Source organism: Asterias rubens, chromosome 22, assembly GCF_902459465.1.
Source record: "Asterias rubens chromosome 22, eAstRub1.3, whole genome shotgun sequence".
Lineage (NCBI taxonomy): Eukaryota > Metazoa > Echinodermata > Asteroidea > Forcipulatida > Asteriidae > Asterias > Asterias rubens.
In genome coordinates, this window is record NC_047083.1 from 4,972,351 (window position 1) to 4,995,545 (window position 23,195).

The 23,195-nt window shown below is 39.9% G+C and overlaps 2 protein-coding genes across 2 annotated transcripts; both read left to right on the top strand.

Moving 5' to 3' along the window:
• The first annotated feature begins 263 nt into the window (after positions 1–263).
• On the top strand, positions 264–15,944 carry LOC117305047 (40S ribosomal protein S13). Its single transcript, XM_033789754.1, has 6 exons — positions 264–335; positions 6,890–6,938; positions 9,709–9,787; positions 11,054–11,223; positions 12,030–12,130; positions 15,717–15,944. Exons 1-6 carry the CDS (start codon positions 313–315, stop codon positions 15,748–15,750), a joined length of 456 nt encoding a protein of 151 aa, XP_033645645.1. The 5' UTR covers positions 264–312; the 3' UTR covers positions 15,751–15,944.
• LOC117305046 lies at positions 1,839–5,363 on the top strand. Its single transcript, XM_033789753.1, has 2 exons — positions 1,839–2,247; positions 2,608–5,363. Exons 1-2 carry the CDS (start codon positions 1,887–1,889, stop codon positions 5,331–5,333), a joined length of 3,087 nt encoding a protein of 1,028 aa, XP_033645644.1. The 5' UTR covers positions 1,839–1,886; the 3' UTR covers positions 5,334–5,363.
• Positions 15,945–23,195: the final 7,251 nt, after the last annotated feature.

The window sequence follows — 23,195 nt, forward strand, 5'->3', positions numbered from 1 at the left end:
GCGATTAAGGGTTCAAAGGTCAGAAACACCCTCTCGCGCGTGTGTGTGTGTGTGCAAGAAAGTTGACTCCTCGGTTTATTCATTTTTTAGGTTAGGCCACTTAGCTTACTCATATTTTAACTTTATTATTTCATTAAATAAAACGTAAACAGTATTGAGAATTTGTGACATTTTGCTTAGAATTTTTCTTCTACTATTATTGTTTGTATTAATTTTTATTTTTTATTGCTGCACAAGTGGAGTTTTTATGGATTTGCGTGAAATTTTATGTTCTTGATCACGTGATACGGCCTTTCCACAAAATCAGCCATCATGGGTCGCATGCACGCACCAGGGTTCGTAGAATATCCTTGTAATTTCTTACTGTTACATAAACAAAATTTCAAAATATTATCCAATTTACTGATTTGTAAGTATTGCAGTGTAACATTGTAGAGATTTGGATGAATTTGAGTTGCAGAAAGGTCATTAATTGTACATTTAACTTTTGGATTTGTTCCGTGTGGGTTCATTTTCTGCACACATGCCATGGAAATCGGTGAATCTGACTAAAGAGGGCGCTATTCACACCCATTTCTTTTTGACAAAACCCATTTCTTTTTAACAAAACAAAACCAAAATGTAAGAATTGCGCACAAATCAACTGATACAAATTGGTAGTTGCAAATTTGTGATGTAAACATTCGCATTCGCAGTTGAAGTATGAACCAAACTTCACGGTGGTCGGCTGATCAAAACTGCAAAAGGCTAGTTAAAAACTTTCTTTAGGTCTCTCCAGGTGGTCCGGGCTAGCCAGTTTCAGTGTTGATTCCATAGCATCCCCAGACCTGCCAACCTATACGCATTTTCACCTCTGAGTACGATGGTACGAGACATTATGTAGGTACGTGACAATCCGGGGATCCCGTGCGTAGCTCCGTGCACCCCCGAACTGATCGTTCATTGACCGGCCGCGTAGTAAATCGCGTCATCAGTTTGAGGGTAGTAGTCGTATTTTAAGAGCATACTTACTGCACATGTGTTGATGACGTAGTACACATGTTCCTGTCTATCAGCGTCTTCGAATTTTTTCGATCCGAGTTGTAAAAGTGAAAAAAAAAATCCGTGAAAGTTTTGGGTCGTCAAAGTCATCGATTCGTTATCCGAAGGTAAGCTTTGTTTGTTTTAAAACCTATACTCATTGTTTGTTCATATGTTCGTCTATACTTACTGTGAATTTGAAGTGATTCTGATAACCCCCACTTTAATTTTTACCGGCCGCAAAATGTTGTGTCAGTGGCGAAATTTTTTAAAATGGCCGGATTTCATACTGCCGGATGCTTGTTGTAAAATACTGTCACTTCCTTTTAAACTACTTTTAGGCTCTAAAATCATTCTTAAATGAGACTTAGGGATGTTTCCCATTGACTTTACGAAAAAAAAGTGTAAATTATGCCTCACAGACACCGATGATTATGGATTTGTAAGGGTGGTTTTTCAGTAGAGAAAAATGACATAAGCGATCCTGACGTCACGTGACCAAATCTCGGCAATGTGATTGGTCAGTGCCAATGTTTACAAACCCAGGCTGCCTTTTTTTTCGACGGTGTATTGCTTAACCTTCATGTTGTGTGGTTTTAAGGTCATTTCGCGTTTTTTTTTTAGATTGTTTTTAATTTTAATTAGTGTTTTAATAAACAGGTTATGAAATAATTGATTTAATTAAAGAAAAATTCCACTTCCTCGCCGCAAAAAAAAAAAAAAAAAAAAATTTTTTTTTTTTTTTTTTTTTTTTAATATAAAGTATTGACTCTTGTGTAAATGCCAGTCCTTATAAATTTATATAATTTATCATTTTTACATTCTGCTTTTTATTTTGTTTATAGGGTTTGTGATAGGCGACAATAATGCCACCAAAGAAAAGGAAACTGGCATTGCCAGCAAAGGTTGGCAAGATACGCCAATACTTGACAGATAATTTTAGCATCTTCCCTGAAGAACTGAAGAATTTCAAGAATGGCCATGTACTTCTTCAGTACATCATAAATGACAGCTCTAGGACAATGACTATAAAGGCAGTGATGAAAAAACTTCCATCATGTGTCATTAATCTCAGCCAGCTTCAATCTCTTCTGACCCAAGCAAAGAAGTTCAAGAATTTAAGGCGTGATTCTGAAATGGAGAAATACGCATCCCTTTGCAACCAATTGTTCAATCCTGTCAATGAAGATCCTGAGCCAGAGACCTCCAAGCTAGAACATTTTGACAGTAAGTGTCTTTCTAACTTGTTTTGCGAACGACGTGAAATAATAAAATCATTGAGAATCTTAAATGTTTTATACATAGGCCTACCATGGAAATTAACAAAACAAAATTAAATTGTGACAATGCACACACAAGTGATTTTTTATTATTTGTTCTCTTTGTCCTACTGAGTTTTCCTTTGTGGTGATTATCTGTATATTATAATAATATTGACATCACATGTTTTCTGACTTGCACTGTGGTGAGTTTATTTTTGAATCTTTTCAATTGTCAAGCCCAAACTTAAATCTTCAAACTTTCAACCCAAATGTCATTTTATTATACATTGTAGTAACAAAGGTTTGTAAATTATTCAAATTTCAGGTCCAAAGGAGGTTCAGCCTCAGCCTGGAACATCACAACAGCTTGACCCCCAGCCTGGAACATCACAACAGCTTGATCCCCAGCCTGGAACATCACAACAGCTTGACCCCCAGCCTGGAACATCACAACAGCTTGACCCCCAGCCTGGAACATCACAACAGCTTGACCCCCAGCCTGGAACATCACAACAGCTTGACCCCCAGCCTGGAACTTCAGCACAGCTTGAGCCCCGCCCCCAGCCTGGAACTTCAGAACAGTCTATTGATCCCCAGCTGCCAAAGACACCAAGATCATCTTCGTCTAATCGCTCCTCTCCACGTCAAGGGCTTCTTACTCCCAGGAAATTGAAGCTGAAAAAAAGATTGGAGTATCTTTCCCAGACAAGGAGTACCATGAAGCTTAAGTACAAAAATAAGATTGCAAAATTGCGACATGAAATCAACTACCAAAGTCTGCATAAAGTAAAATATCTAAACCAGGTAATAACCCGCAAAGACCTTTCACTAAAAAAGAAGGACAACAAAATAAAACGCCTCAGAGTACAGTTTTCAAAGACGGTGTTGGCAAAGGAGCTGGCTGAAACAAAGAAAAAACTAAAAAATTCAAGGCGAAACAACAAACGACTACAAAATGTGAACAAGAAGAGATGCTCCTCTGAAGCTACTGATGATGTCGAATTCCAGAAACTGCAGGATGAAGTCAATGTGAAAACTTCAACTATAATAGCCTTGGAGAATGAAAACCTTTGTTTACAAGAGACAGTCGAGTCATTGCAGCTTGGGGAAAGTAAATTACAGAAGGAAGGCAAAGTGTATTCCCCAGAAATGAGGATGTTGGTGTATGATGCAGTAGTTAATCATGTTCCAACAAAAAACGTACCAACTCTGATTCAACAGTTTGCGAGACGGTCTGGAGTTATTCTTGACAAAGTTCCACACCGAAACACTGTAGAGATGATGACCAGGGAGTTAGGAGTCATTTCTGATTTTCAAGCTGCTGAAATTCTTCTTCAAAATCAAAATATCACTCTTGGTTTTGATGCAACGACTCAAGAAGGTGTCCACGTCAATAGTGTTCATATCACTACCCAGACAACCTGCCACATACTTGATATTGACCAATTGGCTGGTGGTACATCAGAGGATTACGCACTACACATCGAAGCAAGTATTCAACGCATCAACGATGTTTACTGCCAGTTCTACTCAACCAACTTCTCAGAAAATCAGAAAAAAATACTAAATAACATATCAAATACTATGTCTGACAGAGCTGTAGTTAACCATGCTACAATACAACGACTTGAACTGTCCTGGAGAAAATCCCTTAACGAGCTCAACTGTCACCTCCATCCCTTAGATACCATCGCCAGTAAGACAAGATCAACGCTAAAAATTATGGAGCCTGCTGATGTTGGTAAAAAGTTATGGGGGACTGAATCCTTGAGTCACCAACTTGTTCTCGCAGTCAACAAACTACGTTATAAAGACGGTCGCGGGGACCCAAAAGGTTTTAAAACCTACTTGGATAATGCTGGACTTCCAAGAGGACTCATTCCAAGATACAGGGGTAACCGCCTCCACATAATGTTTCACATCTGTGGCAAACTTCATTCACATCGTGATTTTTTTCTGAAGATGTTTGAAGAAGGAACTGTTACTTGCGGTGGTCTTCTGGGGGGGATAAGGCAAGATTTCTTGAATCCTTGTTCCCAAGTTGAAATTCAAATTCTGGGGCTGATCGGAAAATTACTCTCAGGACCATGGATGGCCACGTTTTACACATCCAGTGAGTCTCCAATCAGTCACATCGATGGCATCACCATTGTCAAGGAAGTTGTTGCTCTTATGAAGAAGTTTTCCCTCACCCCACTTGACACGCTGTCCACTACAACAGATTTCTTCGGCAATGAACTCAAGTCTACTGATGAAACTCTCGGCAAACTCCAACAGAAGCCAGCAGATGATCCATTATTTGAGACAATGATGGGGGCCTGTCTCTCTGCAAGTGTTAGTGTACTAGAAAAACAATATGAGCGGTACTTCGGCACCGACTTGACCGACAAATTAAGAACAGAAACTGAGTCTGCAAGATGCCACAACATAGATGCCGAGGAAATAATGGGGATGTTTAGTGCCTCTAAAGAACGTGCCCCCAATGCAACGATGTGTTATTTGTCGTCAAGGATCCGGGCGCAGAAGAATAAGGTGGTTGATTTTCTCGACAATCTGGAAGAAGAAAAGAGAGCAAAGCTGATTGAGGTGGCAATAACATTAGGAAGAAAGCACAGACAAGAGAGACGGAAGAAAAGTAGAGAAATCCAAGCAGAGATTCGTAAACGGCTGGCTAATAAACTCCAGAAACAGAAAACAAAAGACAGGCAGAAGCTGGATCGATTACTCAGATCCTGTGACACAGGGTCACTGGATTTAAGCAAACAAAATGAATTTGGGGATTTGGGAGAAGACAGACTTCAAACCGTTAAGGACATCATTGCTGGGAAGATTGTGGGTCACAAACTTTCACACATTTGGTATGATGAAGACACTCAGGAGAAAACCGTGTACTTCGGGAAGGTAGAAAAATTGTTGAAGAGAAATGGGGGAACTTACCGGATCGGGTACTGGAAAGAGGATCAGCTGTATGACGATGATGCAGAAGACTTTGACCTTTCGAAATACACACTGGCAGTTGACTTCATCTGTGAAGACTTGATACTTTCATAAAGATACATGTACATGTTACTCAATTGTAAGTGGGTAAAATGTTGTTCAAAACAAAATCCTCAAGTCGCATGACTTTGTATTTTTTGTTTTTGTTTGTTAAGAAAATTATCCCTTTTTTTAATGTCAGTAACTAAAATTAAGGAACCCATCTTTTATAGTAAGTAAAAAGAGTTGCAAAGTGTTCTGTGTTAGTAAGGCTTTCTTTACTGAAAGTTTTATTAAAATCTGTGGGATATTACAAAAGTTATGACAATTTTTGGTTCAGAACTCTCCGAAAAGTCACAAAAAGGTCACACGTTTTCTTTGTTTTCTATTATAAAACAATACAAAATTAAGCCCGTCAATTAAATCTTAAAATATTCATAACTTTTTTAATAATTGACCCATGACCAAACAATTTATATCATTGTAATGCTTACTGTGAGCTCTTTCCAATGGTATTAAAACTAAGCCAAAATGTTGAATTTGAATTTTTTTGTCACATACCTACATTATGCAGAAAGTACGCAAAAAGCTCAATATAAATAGCGGTGTTTTAAAACTGCAGCAACGGACATTTTTGTTCAACTGTTCGACCCCAAGTGCAAAAACAACAGATCAAAGACACCCCACATCTGAGTGATCATTATGCGTAAGATAAAACATACATGTGGGTTATGCCGCCGTGCACTGGGCTATCTGGTTTATGCCGCTGCGCTAATGTGGTACTCAAAAATAAAAAATGACAAGGTTGGCAGGTCTGCATATGGATTATTGGGGTTGATCAAAACAAATCAATGAGAGAAGAATTTGAACCTGCTATCTCCAGAAATGTGGCTGGGATCCACCAACTGAGGTATCTCGCCCTAAATATCTTTGATCTGGATGAAATAAAGATGTTTAGTTAAAAAACTGGTGGTCTAGCTAGTCTGGCCTTGAACTTCCTCCTTGACAGGGAAGGATTATTTTCATTAATTGCAAAGGGCAGTTCCATTTGAAAATCTTCAAGTCGACAAGAAACTTTTGAAGGGGGCACCTAGGCCAAGACTAGGGGCATGGATGCCATGGCTTGCGTGTAATTCCAGACCTGTCTAATTAAAGCCATTGGACCCTTTCGGTAAACAGTATTGTCCAAGGCCCACACTTCGTGTATCACAACTTCTATATCAAATAACAAACCTGTGAAAATTTAGGCGCAATCGGTCATCGGAGTCGGGAGAAAATAACGGGAAAACCCACCCTTGTAACTGCACGTTTCGCCGTGTCATGACATGTGTTTAAAACAAATCCGTTATCCTCGATATTGAGAATTGATATTGTTTTACTGTTTTCTTAAAAAGTAAAGCATTTCATGGAATAGTATTTCAAGAGAAGTCTTTAACACTACCTTCTGTAAACCCTGTAAGTTATTTGTAAATCTGTGAACTTTTTTTTTCCTGTACCGAAAGGGTCCAATGGCTTTAAAGCTAGTCACTTTAAAGGTTTAAGGCAAACCTGAAAAATGTAAGGACAAGATTGCTTTTAGTGAAAACTATTAACACATTTGTTTCGATTTGTTTATTTTGCTTTCATTGCAGCAAGGGTATCTCCTCTTCGGCCTTACCTTACCGTCGAAGTGTACCAACAGTAAGTAACAGTTAGTTGTCAACTTGAATCTTTAAAAGTACGTTGCCCAATTTCATGAAAGCTGCTTATGCAGACAATGGGTGCGTTCGTTTAGCTCTCCTGGGTCATCCCCGGACTGCCCCGGTGCGTTCGAATAGCTTTTGACATCATTCCAGGGGCTCACCCGGGTCAGCCCCCAGTGCCCTGCTTGTGGAGTGGGTCACTTGGGGGGCTGGCCCCAGGTAAACGACGTCACTACGAGAGCGGTGAGTGGTCGTTCGTTTATCTCTTGTCAGGGGCTCACCCGAGTGAGCACCGCGGGGAAGACCCAGGGAAGCTAAACAATTGCACCCATTATTTCTTGTACTGCAAAAACTTGTCACCTCCAGCAGAAACATGTCACTGTTTTGTTATGCTCATATAAACACCAGGCCTCAAATTTCCCGATTTTTAGGGCAAGGCCACTTTGGCCTTGAATTTGTCAAATTTTGAAAGGGCACCAAGGCCATGGGGTAGGGCACCAAGGCCAACTTAAAATTTCAAAAAGGGCATCAAGGCCATAAAAAATAAAGATCATGAAACAATTTCTGTTCAGGTCCATGAAGGCTATTTTAATGAACCATTTCATTACTTTTGCTTTCCTTTAACAAAAAAACATCAAGTATTTTTAAATGTATTTAATTTTATTGATTAATGGGAAGTAAAAGTAAGCATCCATTTTTTGTTGCGATGGCCAGACGTAAACAATGAACTGTCACTTAACTGTGTGCAGCGGAGATTTTGTTGCGACGGCCGGACGTAAACAATGAGCTGTCACTTGACTGTGTGCAGAGCGGAGATTTATTCAACGGACATACATGTACATGTACCATACATGTACATGTACCTTTCATGTACATGTACATGATGCGTGATTTACGTAACATGGCCCACGTGCACAAACATGTACGAGTACCAGTGAACAAGCACAATACCAGTGGAATAGGCGGACGCCCAACCTCGAATGGAACCGAAATTGTGATTAGCTGGTACCCATCATGGACAACCTTGCGTGGGTACGCGTGTTGCAAGATGAGTACCAGTGCGATTGTTCTCAAATGGTCGTTGCAAGTACATCCGGCCCGTGTATAAACTTCGAGTACACAATGTCTATGATGGATGCACGTTTGTCGTTCGTTCTGCATCGTGCACACACACATGCACTGCATGGATATGCTGCCGTCCGTTTAAATTCCGTGTGATGAGCATTCAACCGACCGCGCTCTGTGTGCGTGTATTAATATAGAATGTACATGTAAGTGTTTGATTTTATGTGCACACAGACGAATGGTGGTGTATCAAAACATAAATTTTGATCTCAAAAAGGGCACGGCGGCCATCGGAGAAAAAGGGCACGGCCTTTTTGGCCGCGAAAATGTCAGATTTTCTCGGGGCACCACGGCCAGTAAGCAGGGCACCGGCGGCCATGGCCGTCGTGGCCGCCGGGAAATTTGAGGCCTGAAACACTTGACATGCAGTGAAGTTGTTAAAGTGAATATGAAATGGAAAAAATGATTTCCAACATTCAAAAACTTGTCACCTCCAGCAGAAACATGTCACTGTTTTGTTATGCTCATATCAACACTTGACATGCAGTGAAGTTATAAAAGTGAATATGAAAGGGAAGAAATGATTTCCAACATATTTAGAAACAAACTATAAATGAATTGTAAACTTGCCGGTACAACCGTGTGTAAAGCTCTTTTTCGGGAGTGTTGGCTCTGAAAAGAGCCTGTATGATCTAAGCTTGGGCGATATCACGATATTAATTTGGAAACGATTTCGATATCGGATGAATTTGGTTTTAATCGAAATATCGATATATCGCGATAATAGCGATAATCGCGATATATCGCAATATCGATTTAATATCACAATGTATTTGCTAGCTGAGACATCTTGCACCCCATAGGTTTGGAGTAAAACCAGAAGAATAGGTCATTAGAACACCTCTCTTAAGCTATGACTGTCTCTTCTACAACTTTCACTTGGAGTTTGAAGACTGATGATGTCAAATTTAATTAATCCCGATTATATCGAATATCGCGATATATTGTCGGCGATATATCGTGAATAAAACAAATCGATATCGCCCAAGCTTACTCGTGAAGACTAGAGTACTCACTAGCAGAGTTTACTGTTGGAAACGTGGAGACCACACCAGCTCTTTTCAAGCCAATACTCCATCAAAAGAGATGTACACACATTTGTACCTGCAAGGTAACTAATCATTTTTATAACACACCTTTTTCTGTATTCTGGTTGGCTGAAACACGGTCCCGTGGGATGAACTAACAAAGTCTAGTGATCGCGCGTTTCGCGGAAACTAGTACCGAACGGGCACTAGTCTTTGAAAGTAGTGCCCGGTTACAGCGCCCTCTCTTGACTTGAACCGTGAACTGCAACTACGAAACTTTCTATCTTTTCCAGATTTCTGTTCTTATTTGACATTTAAGACCGAGCTGTGTTATAAAACACATATTGACTGGCATAATTCGGTAACTAGTGTGCGTCTATTCCCCCTCGGGCCTGTGAGTGACCAAAAAAGGGGCCTATTTCCTTCGGCCTTGGGAAATAGGTCGCTCCTCTGGTCACTCAAAGTCCCTCGGGGGAATAGACGTACAATAGTTACCTCATTGCCAGTCTATATGTGTGTAATAGTTTCTTCCTATTTATCCTTACCATGCAAAGCTTCTAGCAACACTTCCAACATATTGGTAATGGTTTTTTTTTTTTTTGTTTTTTTTTTCAGTGGTTGAAGCTATCATCAGATGATGTCAAAGAACAGATTTACAAGCTGTCAAAGAAGGGTCTCTCCCCGTCACAGATCGGTAAGCCATATTGTCTAGAAAGAAAACAATATTTACATCTGGTGTGGCCGACTGGTCAATAAGCTTGGGCAATATCTCAATATTATCGAAAATCGCGATACCATTTCTTAAACGATTACCATATCGTCTTGATTTTTTGTTAATCGATTTATCGGCAAATCGTGGATTTGATGAAGTATCACGATGTATTCCCTAATTGAGACGTCTTGCAACCACAAAGGGCTGTTTCAAAAAATAAAAAGTCCCAGAACCAACCGCAAGATTCCCCAATTGATCCCGAAATGACAGGGTTTCTTTGAAAAAAACAATATCAAAGTCTTTAGCGTCCAGGCGCTCTCACACAGACACTACATAAGTAATACAATTGTATCATTTTCCCCCTGTGTGTTGAGCCGCCCAGGCAGTCTCACACAGACACTACAGAAGCAATACAATTGTATCATTTTCCCCCTGTGTGTGGAGCCGGCCGTGTGCTGCGAAATGAAAACCACATTGGGATCATAACACAAACCACAAGCCATCAGAAGTCATCACATGTGCATTATGGATGCTTATTGGTTAATTAGAATGAAATGGGCGGGAACAGTCATGCGCAATAGACGCTTCAAAAGACACTTTATGTCAGTATGTGTGTGTAAATGAAAGGCCCAGGTTTTTACACCATGGGAAGACAGTACACCCGACAGATGCATACCTCGATTTATAATCTTTACAGAATATTAAAATTTGGCAACGTAAGATATCAGAATTTTAGAGTTCAAATATGAGTCACGATATAATCGAATATTGCGATATTTTTTTGATGATACATCTAGGGAAACTAAAAGCAATATCGCCCAAGCTTAGTGGTCAAGCACACTGGGCGTGAGCTGTGGTGTTTCTGATCAGTTGAGTGTGGGTTCAATGTGTGTGAGTAATTAACAATAGTGTCCAATGCCTTTAAGTGATAAATTCCTGCTTACAGGCCCTGGACACTATCAGTCATTACTCAAACTAATTGTTTGCATAAAAACTGTTTTTGTAACCAGCATTGTGAGAAACAGCTCCCTCTGAAGTATCATAGTTTTTAAGAAAGTGTAAATTTCTCTCTCAAATATTTATAGACTTTAGGCCGGAAGCATTTTATTATGTGTCTAATAAAAAGTTGTGCAACACCTGTGTTTTTTCTTTCATTATTTCCAGTGCCCTTTTTTGCAGCTCTATGAAATTGGACTCTGTAAATTTATAGTTCTGATCTTCCTATTTAACTATATTATTTGTCTATAGGTGTGATCTTGCGTGACTCCCATGGTGTTGCCCAAGTCCGTTTCGTCACCGGCAACAAGATCTTGAGGATCCTGAAGGCTAAAGGTCTGGCACCCAACCTCCCCGAGGATCTCTACTGCCTCATCAAGAAGGCTGTGGCTGTCCGCAAACATCTGGAGAGAAATCGCAAGGTACCTAGCTTAATACAGGATTTGAGGCATCAAAGTAAACTTGGTTTGCGGTACTTCAAGGATCAAAATTAACGTTGAAAAAATTGACACTGTCGGTTTTAGTGAAATTTTAAGCCTTGAAGTAATGCAAACCAAGTGTACGGACTTGGCAATATGTATTGCCTGGATAGGACATCCTAGGCACGTTTGTACATGTTTGATGCTTAACGGCGCAGCGTGCTCTTGGTGGTTTACAAGTAAAAACACGCAAGCGCAGGGGGACTTGTTTTGCACGCTGAAGACGTAAACACACGCCGTCTCCATTGCATCCAAGCAGACTTTTTGATCGATGTTGCTTGAATACAACTTTTGGTCTCCTTTTCGAGAACATTTGCCAGTACAACTAATTACATTACACAATGAACTGTGATTTCCCCTGGCCATTTTTTTTAGTGTTGGGCTAGTATAGTAAACTCATGACTGGACAAGTCTGGCTGTACCTTCCCTTTAATTGGAAACTTTTGAAAGGGCGCCAAGGCCAGGCCGAAAGCCTCCGTGGCCTGCTTGTAATTCCAGGCCATAGAGCTATATTGACTAGAGCGCTAACTTTCTCCGCGTTTTGAAGCCACCTTGAACGCAGACATGTTTGATGTGTTGCGTGACTACGGAACGATTTTAATTTTAAGAGAACACACATTGCCACGATTTTTTTTAAATTCTGTGAAAACGTTGAATTACAAAGCCCTGCGTTCTTGTGATTTTCCCCCAAAAATTCAAGCCCTGTTCTCACATAATATTCTTGTTCCTTTGTTGTTGCGTTTTTTCAGGATAGAGACTCCAAGTTCCGCCTCATTCTCATCGAGAGCAGAATCCACAGACTGGCACGATACTACAAGACCAAAAGAGTTCTGGCTCCTACCTGGAAATAGTGAGTTTATGTAGTAATAATAGTAATAATAATAATAATAATTTGGGGGCTAATCATCCTTACTCCCAGCTAAGAGCTGAATTGCGAAGGACGCAACTCCAACGTGTTTGAGAAGCAGGCATGCAAGGGCGCCTCTGGCTGCCAGCCACATCAACCCAATATGACCACGGAGCACAGCCAAGATCGAAAGTGTTTGATTTTTCCCGAGGGAGGAAAACCGGATGGTCTGGAAAACCCTCGTGGCACAGCACAGAACCAACGCACAACTCAACACACATATGGCCCCGGCCGGGAATCGAACTGGGGTCACCTTGGTGCGAGGCAAGCGCTTTACGCACACGCCAACCATGCCACCCATGTCATTCTACAGACGATGTGACCTCTGACACCACATGTTTACAAAAGAGCCACAGAGCCTGGACTTCCTGCAGGCATGATTTGTACACAGCCCAATGGAACAAATCATATAAAAGCTTATATTTTATAGAGATTGCACTGTCTTACTCTTATCAACTGTTGATATGATGAAAAAGGGAACATCTCAAAACTTGTCCAGCTTTTACTTTCATAGCTCTTGGATTTATGTGGAAATTATGACTCAAACTTTCCCAATATCACCTGTGCAGTATTGTGCCTGCCAGAATACTCAAAGAATGTACGAGGTCACACTTATTGTAAACAAAGTTCACATGGTCTATATAGAGATGAGATAGTTTAGACTTTTATCTGAATTTAGACTTTTCAAAGTCTAAGCAAAGTGTATCTGGTAATCAAGAGGCTGTATTTTTCTCCAAGTTAAAGGAACACATTGCCTTGGATTGAACGAGTTGGTCTATAAAAAGCGTTTGTAACCGTTTGTTATAAAATGCATTTGATTGAAAAGATGTTTTAAAAGTAGAATACAATGATCCACACAAGTTTGCCTCGAAATTGCGTGGTTTTCCATTTATGGGAGTTAAAAATTTGACTCCCATAAATGGCCGACCATGTTAGTCAACGAGGTAAAAGTAAAACCGTGCAAATTCGAGGCATGTTTGTGTGGATCATTGTATTCTACGTTTACAACATCTTTCTACCCATATGCATTATATTAACAAAACGGTTACAAATGCTTTTCAAAGACCAACTCGACCGATCCAAGGCAACATGTTCCTTTAAATGAGTCGGGCTATTGATATTAGAGAGGTTTTGCAAGTCTACAGATACACAAACAGATACCGATATGTCAACACTTTGTGTGTTCACATGATGCGTATCTGTGACTATCGTATTTCGCACACAAGTTTGCAACGGATACAGGAGCTCATACGCATCATAGAAAAAACGGGTACTGTTTTCCAGACTTTCAGTTGTCTTTTTTTCCCAGATCAAAAACATTTCCCTTTTGCTTTCACTGGTATCGTGCACGATATAGATAGACAAATTGTTAGTCATTTGCAAACAAAACGATGAGAAAATGCAGTGTATAAAACATGGGGTCTCTATCGGTCATGCTTGTCGGTGAAACACTCATGATGAATGCGAGCACCCTCAAGTGACACATACCTATATTTTGCGAAACAAAATCCAACACGCGACTGACGTGAACGGATACGGTTATCATATCCTCACCAGTATCTGTATCCGCATATGCTTTTAAAACCTCTCTACTGTTCCCACAATCTCTTTGGAATGTATTCTCCAGGGGTGATAAAAAGGTGGAATTTCTGTCATTTCAATGTACCTCCAGAGATATGGATCTGGAAGTGTCGTGGCCGAGCGGTTAAGAGCACCGAATTCAAACTCTGGTGTTTCTGATCAGCCGAGTGTGGGTTCGAATCCCCAGCCGTGACACTTGTGTCCTTAAGCAAGACACATTACCATTGCTTCGTCCTTCAGATGGACGTTGGTCCCATAAAGCCGTTGGTCCCATGTGTTGTGTAAACGCATGTAAAAGAACCCAGTGCACTTATCGAAAAGAGAAAGGGTTCGCCCCGGTGTTCCTGGCTGGATTGGCAGCATATTGCGCCACAGCACCTTGTAAACCATTACATGGTGCTTTAGGATTAGGTCTTATATCTCAAAATTCGCCCCACTCCTTGCAGTAATAATACCTGGCGCTTTGTATCCTTTGGCAAAAGGCGCGTTATAAATACGGTTGTTATTATCTCGGTTCCAGATTTGTTGTCAGTTATAACTCTCATCCAGTGTTGTAGCTAGACCTATTTTAGTGGTGGGCTTCTAAATCCACTTCAGTCCACCAAGGGCAAGCGGCTCAACAGCATTAATCATGTTATTCTAGATATGGGGCCATCATTACTGAAGTGCAATCTGGGGAAATCTGTGATCGGCATCACGTTGTATTTTGCTCAAGAGTGCTGGGCGAAATTTGTTAGTTCTGGGCAGGCCCTTCCAGCACCGCCCTGCCACTGTGCCTACAACACTGCACATGATGCATCCTTAATGCCATTACAAGAATTATAAAATATGACCCCTGACCCCTACTAATTTCCTTCATATCCATCTTAGTACCGCCTCCTGTCCACCTTCACACTATAGCTCCCCTTCACACTATAGCTCCCCTTCACACTGATTTGAACTGTTTGCTTCCCCTCCCTCTCCAGTATCCTGTTGACCTCGGCATTCTTAGACCGATTACCGGAATTATAAAATATGACCCCTGACCCCTACTAATTTCCTTCATATCCATCTTAGTACCCACTCCTGTCCACCTTCACACTATAGCTCCCCTTCACACTATAGCTCCCCTTCACACTATAGCTCCCCTTCACACTATAGCTCCCCTTCACACTGATTTGAACTGTTTGCTTCCCCTCCCTCTCCAGTATCCTGTTGACCTCCCTGTTCCCCAGTTCAATTTCCTGTCCCCTTGTCTACCCTCTACCCCCGCTATCTATCTGCTCTTAAAGGGGACGTACGTTACTTATTAGGGTCTGTAATAGAAAAAGTTACGTTTGTCTGATAGATAAAAACAAGGAAGATAGTGGAATCACGATATATCGATATATCGATTAAATATCGCGATGTATTTGCTAGCTGAGACATCTTGCACCCCATAGGTTTGGAGTAAAACCAGAAGAATAGGTCATTAGAACACCTCTCTTAGGACTGTCTCTTCTACAACTTTCACTTGGAGTTTTAAGACTGATAATGTCAAATTTCATTAATCGCGATTATATCGAATATCGCGATATATTGTCGGCGATATATCATGAATAAAATAAATCGATATCACCCAAGCTTATTTTGCACGTGTGTTTACTATACGCATTGCAGGCAAAGTCTGCCTCGATTGACGTCACAAAAGGGGTAGGCGGAGTCAGCCCCCCAAACAACATATAAATCGTGACAAACAATTACTAAAAAAATTGTTTTATTGTTCGTAAGCATATACTCTTATGTTTGAAAGAAAAACAATTCTGTTTCCAGGTGACTTTAAGCCCTTCCTAGGTTAGGACGGGTTACTCGTCCTAACTCGAGGTAGAATTAATTGTAGGGTTTTGTGAAATTGGCTGCCTTTAATGTCTTCCTGAGCCTGTAACCCCCACGCTAAGAAGTTCTTGTTTTTTCTTTCTCCCACCCACAGTGAGTCAGCCACTGCCTCTGCCCTGGTAGCGTAGGAGGGGATGACATGTGTTTCCTGGCTAAGAACGATGGAGGTCCAAGAGAAATCACAAAGTGCGTCATTTTTATGCAGTATGACCGGTTAAATTCACACAAAGATGGAAACAAAATTTAGGTATTGACATTCGTTTTATTTGAGGAAAAACAAAAATAAAAGGGGGAGACAAACTGTTAACCTTGACTGTGAAAAGCTTTGTTGTCATTGAGAAGTTATTTTGTGTGATGTTTGTTTTAGGGCCCAGTTTTATTATAGAGCTGCTTAACGGTCGATTTTGTGCTTACTGTGTAATTTCATTTCATAGCGCTGCTAACTGTAAGCACACGAAAAGGCATGCTAACCTTCTGTAGCTTTAAATACAGAAATGATTGACGTATTCAATGTGAATCGGTGGTGAATGCGCTAGATGGCTGCCGTATTTTCTTGCTTACCTGCGAAATATGCTTATGCTAAGGCAGACTATGAAATTGGGCCATGGTGATTATAATGTACTACAGTCGGAGATCCTTTTAAGTGTCGGGGTACTTTTTTAACACAAAACACAATGTCCACAGATTTACATTAAACTTACTCAGTTTGAAGATAATGATAGTAGAAGGCTTCCTTTAAAATATTGCTTGCTGAGGTGCTGTATAGTGTTCGAGAAATGAGTAAAACCATGTTAGTGAGACGAAAATAATTTTGCATGTAAAAATGTATTTGTCAAAGACCAGTGTCCTCACTTGGTGTATCCCCAATTATAAGCATAAAATAACAAACCTGTGAAAATTTGAGCTCAATTGGTCATCGGAGTTGCAGGAAAATGATGAAAGAAAAAACACCCTTGTTGGACGATTTTGTGTGCGTTCAGATAGGAATAAAAGACTTCTAGGTAGAAGTCTTTTATTATTTTAGGGGAGAAATTACCTCTCTCTCAAAAACTATGTTACTTCCGAGGGAGTCGTTTCCCACAATGTTTTATACTAACAACAGCTCTCCAATGCTCGTTACCAAGTCAGTTTTTAAGTTAATATTTGTTTTGAGTAATTACCAAACGTGTACCTTCCCTTTAACCAGTTATGGAATGTTGTGGTAAAATACCATAACTGGTTAATACTTTTTTACATGCTATAACTGAGACTAAAATAATTTTTGTGGCATTGTTTTACTCATTTCTCAAAAACTACAGCACCTCAGTAAGTATTATTTTAAGGGAAGCTTTCTTCTGTCGTTATTTTCAAACTGTGTAAGTTTGATGTAAATCAGTGGACATTGTGTAAAAAGTACCCAGACCCTTTGAGAGAAGGGATACAAATAATAATCTTTTAGGACTTGGTCTTAAGTTTTTGGCTTGGAGTTGATAGCTGGTCTGGACTCAAACTCGGATAATGACAGTGCAACAGCGGCTGAAGTTTTAACAGAGGCTAATAGTTGAACCAATGATTATTCTGACTGAAGAAAAGTGGTGGGATTTCATCTGATGCTTCAAGCGAAGAATAGCGATAACAAATTAAAGGGACATGTTGCCCTGGATCGGGCAAGTTAGTCTATGATAAGTATTTGATACTAAAGATGTTTTAAGAGTAGAATATAATAATTCACACAAACATGCATCGAAATTTATATTTTATATTCTTTTAGCAAATCTAACTCGTTCTGATTGGTGTGTCATGTTAGTTCACAACGTATAAGGAAAACTGCAATTATTAGGCATATTTGTGTGTATTGTATTCTTCTTTTAAAGCATCTGTAACCATAATGACATTCATAACATATGGTTACAAACGCTTTTCATAGACCAATCTGCCTTATCCAAGGCACCGTGTTCCTTTCAGAATAATTTAAAGGCAGGAATAGCAGGCCTGAAACTTCACTGAGGCAATTGGTGCCCTTGAAATGCTCCAGAGTAGAAATTAGCAATTTCCTCATAGGGTGCCATTTTACCAAGAACAAAATGCCTTGGTGCCCTTGCTCTTTCAAAAAAAAGAAGCACACTGGCTTGGTATGGGTTTGGGTTCGTGACCCTTTTCTGTTTGTTTGCTAGTGACCTGTTAGGGCTTAGCTAATTTGAGAGATGACATTGCTGACGTGAAGGTACAGGTCATGGAAGAGTCTTAAAGGAAGTTCCTTATTAGCATAAGCAAGGAAGGCCACAAAGTGGTTAGCGTAGAACCATGAGTTTTAGTGTCTTACAAAATGCCTTCACAATTTCAGCTGGTACAGTTGTGTACATGTACTATGTGCTTGTAAGGGCAGAGCCGTTTTACCTTTATTAATTTTGGTTTAACCCATATACACCGTTGTTTGTTAGCACTGCATACTTGTACCTCTATGCTTGTACATACAGTTTGAACTTATTGCGTACGTACATGATAAGTTATGTACGAACACTTCTGTGGACTAATCTTGTACAAACACAAACAATAACTTTATCGTTCTCAAAAAGTTCTCAATATGTTTCGATTGAATGAATGTTATTTTCACAGAAACATTTCAAAGCGAAACTAAGTGTAAACTGTACCACTTTGACCTTTGGAAACTTGGCCCCTAAGTTTAAAATAAGTTGCCTTGAAAAAGGGAAATGGGCAAGGATGGACGTTCTGCATAGTCAGTGATGTCATCGTTTGTTCCGAATACCCTGTTGTGACGACAGGGGCTCAACAACCAGCATAGTGATGACATTTTGTGAATGAGATCTTTCAAAGTTCGTTGTCTTTGATATAGTCTTGGCTATTTCATGGTATATGTTTTGGGAATGTTTGTGGTGTTGATATTCACATAATATGGGGAGGGGGGTTTGGTATCTAACTCAAGAGGTACGTAGGCAGGGGGCTGGTCCGTCTTAATAGGCCGTATCAGGGGGAAAAAAACTTGGTCTGCATGCTTAAAGACAGTGGATACTATTGGTAATTGTCAAAGACCAGTCTTCTCACTTGGTGTATCTGAACATATACATGTACATAGAATAACCAACCTGTGAAAATTTGAGCTCAATCGGTCGTCGAAGTTGCGAGATAATAATGAAAGAAAAAACACCCTTGTCACACGAAGTTGTGTGCTTTCAGATGCTTGATTTCGAGACCTCAAATTCTAAACTTGAGGTCTCGAAATCAAATTCGTGGAAAATGACTTCTTTCTCGAAAACTACGTCACTTCAGAGGGAGCCGTTTCTCACAATGTTTTATACCATCAACCTCTCCCCATTACTCGTTACCAAGAAAGGTTTAATGCTAATAATTATTTTGAGTAATTACCAGTACCTCTCCCCCATTACTCGTTACAAATTTGCTCAGCAAGAAAAACAAATTTATGTGGTCAGAAGAGTGTAACCAAGCTTTTAAGCTAGTAAAAACCATGCTAGCAACTGAGCCAGTTATGACAGCTCCCGATTTCACCAAACCTTTTAAGTTGTCCGTAGATGCAAGTGATATTGGCATCGGTTCTGTTTTAGAACAAGAAGATGAATAGAAAATTAATCATCCAGTGTGTTACTTTTCTAAGAAACTCAACAAACATCAGCAGAATTACTCAACTATTGAGAAGGAGTGTCTTGCATTAGTGTTGTCGTTGAAGCATTTTGAAGTGTATTTGAGTGCTCCTTCCAGTCCAATCGTTGTGTACACTGATCACAATCCGTTAGTCTTCATTCACAAGATGAAGAATCAGAATCAGAGGTTTCTCTGCAGTGACACTGCCAGATGTTTGTCACACCATCAGCCTTTGCCACACACCCTGGTACAGCTAGTGCCTTGGTGCTTCGGCCCTACAGAGAATCTTGACTGTTCTCGTTCTCCTTCAGACCACAAGACAGTGAGTTACCACTATTCTGATCTTCTTCAAGTTGATGGCGCTGATCCCACGCCCGGTTCAGTGCTCTGCCTAGATGGCTCTGAACCCACACCAGGTTCATTGCACTTCCTGACCAGACCGGTCCAGTGCACCGTACCAGTGTGCCTACATCCTACCAAGCTGTTCCGGTGCATCTGTCCAGTGAGCTGTATCTTATACCAAGCCTTTCCAGTGCACCAGCAAGTCTCTAACTTCACCACAAACCGGTGCGACGAGCCAGCCATCAACTCGACGATCGCAAACCCAGGTCTATCATTTAGGGCCCTTTTCTTATATTCATATGTATTAATTCTTGTTTTGTTTTTGTAATAAATGCTTATATGTTGTATATATAATTGCCGGTTACCCTTTTTGATGCATATTATTTGTTTCTGCAGTGCTCTAATTCCTTTTGGTTTTTATGAATTAGGCGCACGTAACACTGAACATACATAGAATAACCAACCTGTGAAAATTTGAGCTCAATCGGTCGTCGAAGTTGCGAGATAATAATGAAAGAAAAAACACCCTTGTCACACGAAGTTGTGTGCTTTCAGATGCTTGATTTCGAGACCTCAAATTCTAAACTTGAGGTCTCGAAATCAAATTCGTGGAAAATTACTTCTTTCTCGAAAACTACGTCACTGCAGAGGGAGCCGTTTCTCACAATGTTTTATACCATCAACCTCTCCCCATTACTCGTTACCAAGAAAGGTTTAATGCTAATAATTATTTTGAGTAATTACCAATAGTGTCCACTGCCTTTAAGGCGTGGAATGAGGTGCACAGGCCTGTATGCTTCATTTTTTTAAAGGGCAAGGGCACCAAGGCATATTCTCTTTGGTAAAGGGCACCTCATGAGAAAATTGTTAATTTAATTTATGTTGGAGCATTTCAAGGGCACCAAGGCAATGACCTGGGGGCATGGAAGCAATCACCTTCGTTGCCTCCGTTTACAGTTTTTATGCCCCGTTTAAAAATAATAAAAACATATATAGATAAAATGCAAATAAACGCAGAACATACACAGAAAAAAAAAATCAAAACAAAATCAAAGACTTTTTGAAAGACTTAGTTACACGTGTCCTGGCCTTGGTGCCCCTTCAAAGGTTCCCAATTGACTTTAAGATTGTTTTCAAATAAAAATTCCCTCTGCAAAATCAGAATGGCCTTGCCCTCTCAAAGTTCAAACTCAAGGCCTTCGGTTGACATAAAGTTATTCACTGCGCCCCGCCGAGCGCCGGTTATTTCACTCATGAAACAGCCGTTACATCGTCCAGCCGATCCCGTCAGAGCCTCATCAGAGGAAGCTATAATGACATTGAGTTTTACGGTCGGGAGCTATCTGGCATTACAGGGTTTTAGCTGATGTATGAGTCAGTATCCGCCCTGCATTCAAAACCATATACATGTACATGTAAAGCTTAACTGTAAAATTGGAGTAATGGGTTGTTATGTAGATAAATATTGTACTGGATCAGGGACAAATTTCGTTAAAGGCAGTGGACACTTGGTAATTATTCAACATAATTATTAGTATAAAACCTTGTACTATACTTGGTAACGAGTAATGGTGAGAGGTTGATAGTGTAAAACATGAGAAACAGCTCCCTCATGAGTAACGTAGTTTTCGAGAAAGAAGAAATTTGACACGTATTTCGAGACCTCCGATTTAGAATTTGAGGACTCGAACATCTGACAGCACACAGCTTCGTGTGACGAGGGTGTTTTTTCTTCTCGCAACTTCGATGGCCAATTGAGCTAAAATTTTCACAGGTTTGTTATTTCATGCATATGTTAGTACATACACCAAGTGAGAAGACTGGTCTTTGACAATTACCAACGATGTCCAGTGTCTTTAAAAGGAAGGCAGCATTAAAAAAAAAAAATGCTTATTGACAACTCCTCAGTTGGTACGAAAGCTCATGCATATTTGAAGTTCTACATGTAACTCCCTTATTTTAGTTTTCAGACTAACACTTGCGTCACGAAAGAAAGAAAACTGTACAAGCTCTGAATACATTACTGTATGTTTGTCGAGTAATAGTCCCAGCCTATTTTCTATACCATCCGCCCTGGTAAATAGTTAAAAAGTTTGAAATAGTTTAAAAGCAGGCAGTTTGTTTCGGAACTGAGAAGTCTTCCAAACGTCGAAACGTCAGGGTCAGGCCATTGACTATTGTTTGAAAACTGTAAAAAAAAAAAAAAAAAAAAAAAAAAAAAAAAAAAAAACACGAATAATTACCTGGTGCGTGAGGGTGAGATTGCTGATGCGTGTCGAACGTACATTAAAGACAGTGGACACTATTGGTAATTGTCAAAGACCAGTCTTCTCATTTGGTGTATCTCAACATATGCATACAATAACAAGCCTGTGAAAATTTGAGCTTGATTGGTTGTCAGAGTTGCGAGATAACTATAAAAGAAAAAACACACTTGTCACACGAAGTTGTGTGCTTTCAGATGCTTGATTTCGAGATCTCAAACTCTAAACTTGAGGTCTCGAAATCAAATTCGTGGAAATATACTTCTTTCTCAAAAACTACGTCACTTCAGAGGAAGCCGTTTCTCACAATGTTTTATACTATCAACCTCTCCCCATTTCTTGTAAACAAACGAGGTTTTATGCTGATAATTATTTTGAGTAATTACCAATAGTGTCCACTGCCTTTAAATGCTCTGGATGCCTTTGATACTTTGACAAAGACCAGTATTCTCACTTGGTGTTTCCCATCATGCATTAAACAATACATTTGTGAATATTTTTGACTCAAATGGTAATCGCAGTTGCAAGAGAATAATGACAGAAAAAAAATACTCTTGTTGCTTAAGTGTGCTTACAGATGATGCCTAATAAAAGACATCAGGCCTAAAATCCCTTTGAGTGACAAATCACCTCTTTCTCAAAATCGAATTTACTTCTCCAGAGGGATTCGTTTGGCAAAATGTTTAATACTATCAACAGCTCTCGAATTGTTCGATACCAAGTTTGTTTTGCTAACAATATATTTGAATTAATTACCAAGGGTGCCAAGTGCATTTAACCACGTGGGGTATCCGCAATTTGTAACCTTTCTTTGTGAATAGCTAGAAAACAAATGGAATAAGCCTATGAACGAGCAAAACATAATTACATTGCTCCGAGCTTTTCTATAAATGGATATGTTTGTGTATGTCCGGTTTGAATCGAAAGCTAAGGCCATCTACCCTACAAAAACTGAGGTAGAATTACTATAGCATCCACTATCCATGATCCTACCCATTTAATATGCCTACTTAATTTATTTGGAACTAGAGGAAGGCAAACAATAATTGGAATGTATTACAGGTCTTTACAAAACAAGGATGATAACCCGGAAGTTTTTTTGTCGACATTTCCCGCTGTCAACAATAGTTATGCACTTTTTTTCCCGCGTCAAAACTGGTTTTCAGCTACCTGAATTTAAATTCCCAATACATGTTCATCTACATGTTCTATAACAATAGGCCCCCTCATCGCACAATAGGTAGGCTTTGCACGTCGGTATGCGCATGGCGTCATAATCTATTCACACACCGCACGTAGTAGATAGCAAACACTTTTACTACGTAGAGTAGCGTCACTAACCACGCCCTCAAAGCCAAAACACTCACAAG